Genomic DNA, 6,479 nt, shown 5'->3' with positions numbered 1-6,479 from the left:
ATAAAATAGAATTTAAAAATTGTTCGCGTTCCTTCTGCCTGCATCCCTTGGCCAAAACCTCATCGTATGACCATACCGAAGTGCAAAGGAGGCTGATCTGTTAAAAACTGAGGAGATGTTGTAACTAAAAGGACAGGAGAGTGAATAATTAGGGGATAGTTTGCAGTCTCTGCCACAGTAGGTTTAGTTGAAGTTGGTTTCTACTCATTACAGAGTAGTTTTTAAGGTGCCCAGAAGAGGTGGGGTCCTGGTATTTTTGTCTGTTTTCCCATCACAAGGATATTTTGCTCTGTGTATATAGGGGTGTGTGTTGTGTTTTACAAGGGGATGATGCATCAGACTAGTACTTAGAATCCAAGGTCCCAAGTAAAAGAAAAATCTTTTCCTTATGCTTTTAGGCAGAAAAACTTTTTAAAGCAACAATGAGTTACCTGCTTGGAGGGGGCATGCAACAGGTAAGGACATTGCCTAGGATTGGGCTAGCTGGAGCAGTTTTCAAAATAGTTTTGCTTCCTGAAAACTCCGCTCAGTCCCCACCATGTGCTTTGGTGAAAAAAGGTGGATTATTTTTTTTTCCTCAGACCTGTATAACAACTACCAGTCTTCCCCTGGGGCAAAAGCATGGTTGCTGAGGGATCCAATTGCCTAATCCCTCCAGAAGGGTAAAGACTATGGCTTTTAGACCAAAGTCTCTCTAGATGTTGATCAGAAATAATCCATGAGGAAATTTAACATGTTGTGAATTATCTTCATTTCCTTTCTCCCAACAGGAAGACAATGCAATAATTGAAATCTCCCTAAAACTGGCCAGTATCTATGCTGCTCAAAATAGGTAAGTAGAGTCAGAATCCAGGTGTGGCAGAAGCCAGGGAGTTGGGCTGTGGGCAGAGAACTTTAACCCTAGGATGTTATGTAATTTTCATTTGGCTTCCAATCATCTGCGTCTCAAACCGGGGTCTCACTCACAGTGTTCCCCGCACCCCATCTTTGAGGTCTTGAGTCTTCTAGTTTTGCCCAGCTGTTTCCAGTAGCCTGCTGAGTGGGGCAGACAGCCCTCACCCCTCTGGCTGCCCTGAAGCTAATCAGCTTTTCTGTTCCTGTTTGAACTGGGAAGGGAAGTTACAGTTAGAACTAGTTTAGCTCTGCCTGGAAGAGGAGGGAGCAATGTAAAAGCCGTTGGGGTAGTATACTTTAAAAGAACCATTTTGGGATATAAGCATCAACAAACCAGGAAGGTAGATACGTAGTTGAGTGATGAAGGAGTTGGTATGGGAGTGTCTCAGTGGCTAGTCCAGTAGGCAGTGTTTTTAAAGCATGTAAAGGTGATCAGGTAGCGAGGTTTAAGAAGGGGAAATACCTCAGAATAGAGGAGTGAGCGAGCTCTGGATAAGTAAGATAGGAAATTGGTGTTAATTTAAAAGTATTAGATGAGTCTGAAATCTTGTAAAGAAGAATCTTCCTGCTACACAGGAAAGGCTTTAGAAGATAAATCGGATGTGTGCAAATGGTCCCAGGAACACCGATAAGTGAGGCCTCGTGCCTTCCATTCTCTCTAGGTGGAGTTCAAAGAAGAAACACCTAGGATGTAAGCAAAGAACTCCTAGAGAGTTATATATGTTGGAGTGCGTTTAGGGAGGACCTAAGACTAACTTCTCCTTAGGTTTTTAGTTGCTGCAGTAGCTGGGTACCAGAGGTTTGGAATGACATCAAACCTAATGCTATAACGAGTGCTCATTGAGCCCAGGGTCCCTGGCACTGGTCCCAGCTCCTTCCTTATCAACAGAACCTGCTCGCTCCCTGCATTTGCTTGGACACTAGATGGGCTGGAACTTCTGCGGGCCTTTGATTTCAAGTCTTTTGAGGCACTTTGAGGTTGGCCCGTGCTGGGGAGCATTGCAGCTAGGATCAGTCTCTCTTGGAGGAGTCACAAACAGAACTGGAGGCCGATGGGCTATGAAGTGGGATAAAAAGAAGCCCGAAGCTAATCACAGTGGAGAGTAAGATGAATTCATGGTCTCGTACAAGTGAAAGTAGTAGCCCCTGATAAGTAGCCTGTTAGTTACTCTGTATGCTTGTCAAAAGTAGTTTTTTCGTGTAGTTTTATTAAGAGAAACATGAGACCAGAATATATATAACTAGGCTTGGGGCTTAGGAAGGCTAATATTAGCAAGGGAATTGTTTCTAGACATTTTGCTCTGACTAGAAACATCAAGTGGGCAGCCTCCTCCTGCTCCAAGTCCCGGCTGGATAGGGTCCCTCCTGCCAAAGTTTGGTCTGGAGAAGCTTCTGTTCTGGGAACAGAGTACAGCAGTGGGGTCATCTCTTCTCCCCGGCAAAGCACTAGAGGAGAAGGGGCGAGCTTGGTAGTGCCATTTCTGCTAAGAAACCAGAGCCACCACGGAAGACAAGAACCAGGGCTGAGCTTCTGGATGGAGAAGGAATTTCTGCTGTGTCCGTGCATGTCTTTCTAGAAACCAGCAGTTGACACTTTTTCTCTCCAGAGTCCGTCTGCCTGATGTTTGCATGTCCTCTCCAATTGGTCGAGGGTCCCGGGCTAGATTCAGGCTCAGTGCCTTCTAGTGCCATAGCCAGGAATTCCATGTATGTAAAAGAAGCTTCCCCGCTGAAGACCTAACAGGTCGGAAAGCTAATAAACAAAGCTAGTAAACCTCTCCAGAAATTGCATGAGATCTGTAGTCAGCATCCTTGGTGCAGGTGGCCTGAGCCTCCGTTCATATCAGTATTGCTTTGAGTGGGTGTAAGGCTTTCCCAAATGGAGAAACTGACTCACTGGAAACCGTTGCTGGGAGATGGTGGAAGCCACTGGTTCTGTCCTTTACTAAGATTATAGCAGCATTCTTAGCTTTTTTTGTCTTAAGCTAGGTTACATGGGTGACTAAAAACTTCTGCAAAATGGCAGATTGAGACTCCTTAGAAACTTTAAGCAGCATTCCCTCTTCCCGTCGTACACTCCCTGTGTTGCTAATGCTCACACCCAAGCCCGGAAAATGCGAATAAACAAGGAGTTTGTAAAAAGGTGAACAGCCGATTGCTGATCTTTGCTTTACAGACAGGAATTTGCTCTTGCTGGCTATGAATTCTGCATTTCAACTCTAGAGGAAAAAATTGAAAGACAAAAGGAATTAGCAGAAGACATTTTGTCAGGTAGGGAAACCTGACTGTTTTCTGGACATTGCCTTTTTGCCTCAGAGCTTCACTCTTAACACTGCAGTAGATGGCGAGGTACCTGAATTGGGGGAGGGCCAGTTACCCATTTGGGGAATTAAGTGGCTGTTTTTAAGATCTCAGCAGAAGGTTTGGAATAAGATGTTTTGTTTGAATAACTTGACCACTGTTTGCTTTTTTAACCGTTTGGTGACATGTTTATAATTTGTTGACTTTATTATGTATAATCTCTGGAAAATTGGGGAGCAGAAAGGGAAGGCCTTTTTCTTTTCTCTTGGTTCAGCTACCAGTCACAATGCTACTTAATTACCTTTTGGTCCTGGATATGTACCAAGTTATAAAAGGTGAAGAGAAACTCAGGGTCATTTAAAAAATTTTTTTATTTATTCATTTGAGAGCGAGAGAGCGAGTTAGAGCACAAGCAGGAAGGAGGGGCAGAGGAAGAGGGAGAAGCAGACTTCTGCTGAGCAGGGAGCTCGATGTGGGGCTCGATCCCAGGACCCCGGGATCATGACCGAAGGCAGATGCCTAACCGACTGAGCCACCCAGGTGCCCCGGGGAAACTCAAGTTTTTGTAGTTCATCCTCTTTATGGAGGGAAGAACATAAAGAATGATGTTAGGAACAGAATGGGATGGTCAGGATGCTCTCTAGCTCTCAACCATTCAGGTTTCTTAATATGGTTTGAAATACTGGGCATTTTTAGATTCAGCATTTATTTGGTAATGCTTGCTTCACATGTACTCTGTGCCGAGAGCTAGCAAGATGCTAGAGAAACAGTGGTCAACTCTTGTCCCTAAAGCAATACATATGACTTGAAAGAGTTACCTGTTGTCTTCCAGTTCTCTCTCTCTCTCTTTTTTTAGGATTTATTTTTATTTATTTTAGAGAGAGAGAGCCAGGGCGGGGGGGGCAGAGGGAGAGGGAGAGAGAGTCTCAAGTAGACTCCGTGCTGAGCGCAGAGCCTACCACGGGGCTTGATCTCGATCCTGAGATCATGCCCTAAGCTGAAACCAAGAGTCAGACACTTAACCAAATGTGCCACCCAGGTGCCCCTCTTCCAGTTCTCTCTTGAACATAAACCGGTTTTTCTCTTCCAGCACTCTGCTGAAGCCCCCTTTATCAAGGTCACGAGTTCTCAGTCCTTATCTTATCTGCTCTACTTCCTAGCAGCTCTGACCCTGGTACTGGAAACACTTTATTCACTTGGCTTCTGGGACACCTCACTGGTCACTCCCCTTCCCCTTAGCCACCTCTAAAGTTAGCAGACTTTGGGGCTCACACCCTAGGAGATAGCATTTAGTCCCATATCTTTAAATATCAGTTACACCTCTTCATCCCCAACTTACACATGGATTACAGACATGTACTGGGTAAAATTGTCTGCTCGACATCTTGGCCTGAATGTCCAGTGGTCATTTCACACTTAATATGTCTGAAATGGGTCTCTTGAATTTTTTTTTTTTAAAGAGTTTATTTATTTATTTTGGAGAGCGAGCGAGAGTGTGGGGGGAGGGGCAGAGGGAGAGAGAGAATCCCAAGCAGACTCCAAGCTGAGCACGGAGCCCAATGCGGGGCTCGATCTCACGACCCTGACTGAGATCATGACCTGAGCCGAAACCAAGAGTCAGACACTTAACTGACTGAGACACCCAGGCGCCTCAGGTCTCTTGATTTCTGCCACTTACATACTTGCTTCTCTACCAGTCAGCCCAGTCAGTAAATAGTACCACCATTCACTTGGTTGCTTTAGCCAAGAACCTACGAATCACCTATGATTCCTCATTCCTGATGGTAAGTCATCAAGTTATATTGGATTCCCCATCAAGGTATATCCATGTCAGACCATGTCTCATCCTCTCACCCTACTACTTTGGTCCAGGCCATTATTGTTTCTTGCCTGAACACCTGTAAAGTCTCCTCAAAGGTTTTCCTGCTTCCTTGCATTCCCTCACACAATCTGTTATCCATGTAGCAGGCAGAGTGGTCTTTTAAAACTCAGTGCCTTTGCATCACCTTTAGAATAAATTTCAGGACCCCTTTGGACTTGTAAGGCCCTACATGATTTGACCCCTGCCTACTTATGCATCACCCAGTGCCCTCACCCTTGCTCATTCCACTTTGACCACACTGGTCTTTTCCCTGCTGTTCTGTACAAGCTCGAGGCCATCTCAAGGCCTTTTCACTTGCTCCCCCTACCTAGCTCTTCTCCTGTATCTTTGCATGGCCAGCTGTCTTCATTCGGTTCTGGGCTCCCTCCTCGGGAGGCCCGCCCTGACTAAAACAGTGATCTCTTCCCACCTGTCCTTTACTTTTTCTTCCTCACACTTGAAAGTAGGAGCATATGTGTGTCTGTTGTATTTTCATGTTTGTGTGGCCACTAAAAGTGTATTTTGGTTCCAAGTGTCTTAGTATCTGTCTTCCCTGTCAAAGAAGGAGAGATTTCATCTGTTTTATTCCCTGCTGAATCACTGGTACTAGAGCAGTGCCTGGTGCACAGTGGAGGCTCGGGAACTGGTGACTGTAAGAACAGAAGACCAGGCAGCAGCAAGGAGAGTTTCAGGATGGTATGGAAGTGTGTTCAGGGAATTGACAAAAGATGTAAAAACAAGTCTAGCTACCAAATTGGTCACGTTTGAACTGTTCACACCCTTGCTCTCTGTCTTTCACTTATAGCATCGTTTTTTAGAAGTTTCTGACTCCAAAAGCAATATCAGTGCAATTAAGGAAATTTAGAAAAGCATTAGGAAGAAAATAATAAAGATCATCCATAGTAGTACTAAGAAAGAGCTACTGTTGATATTTTGGTGTATGTCTTTGCAGGTTTGTTTTCCCCCTGTGCTGTTTACATTTTAAGAAATAAGGGGGGCACCTGGGTGGCTCAGTCGTTAAGCGTCTGCCTTCGGCTCAGGTCATGATCTCAGGGTCCTGGGATCGAGCCCCACATTGGGCTTCCTGCTCGGCGGGAAGCCTGCTTCTCCCTCTCCCACTCCCCCTGTTTGTGTTCCCGCTCTCGCTGTGTCTCTCTCTGTCAAATAAATAAATAAAATCTTTAAAAAAAAAAAAAAATTAGGGATTATACTGTGTATGCTTTTTTTTTTTTTTAATTTAGTAATATGTTGTGAAAATATTTTTTCCAGGCGAAGGAACTCTTGTTGGAGAAAGCAAACTAATTTCTAATGTAAACATTGTTTTTATGTTTTACTAGTTACACGATATAGATATAGAAAATGTGTTACATTATCCTTAACCTTATTTTTTCTAAAGAAATCTATTCCCACTCAGTTTTATTTT

General features: G+C 44.3%; 1 protein-coding gene across 1 annotated transcript in view; it reads left to right on the top strand.

The window, feature by feature from the left end:
- Window positions 1-6,479, top strand: part of TTC19 (tetratricopeptide repeat domain 19) — a 28,373-nt gene that overhangs the window by 3,247 nt on the left and 18,647 nt on the right. Inside the window, exons 5-7 of the mRNA XM_064582719.1 lie at window positions 399-455; window positions 771-832; window positions 3,071-3,165. Of these exons, the coding sequence (XP_064438789.1) occupies window positions 399-455; window positions 771-832; window positions 3,071-3,165 (214 nt within the window). The remainder of the gene's footprint in view (window positions 1-398; window positions 456-770; window positions 833-3,070; window positions 3,166-6,479) is intronic.

This window comes from Mirounga angustirostris, unplaced genomic scaffold (genome assembly GCF_029215605.1).
Source record: "Mirounga angustirostris isolate CCGP_5_RB_7025 unplaced genomic scaffold, mMirAng1.0.hap1 SCAF_17, whole genome shotgun sequence".
Taxonomy (NCBI): domain Eukaryota; kingdom Metazoa; phylum Chordata; class Mammalia; order Carnivora; family Phocidae; genus Mirounga; species Mirounga angustirostris.
This window is presented reverse-complemented; position numbering and strand designations above follow the sequence as displayed.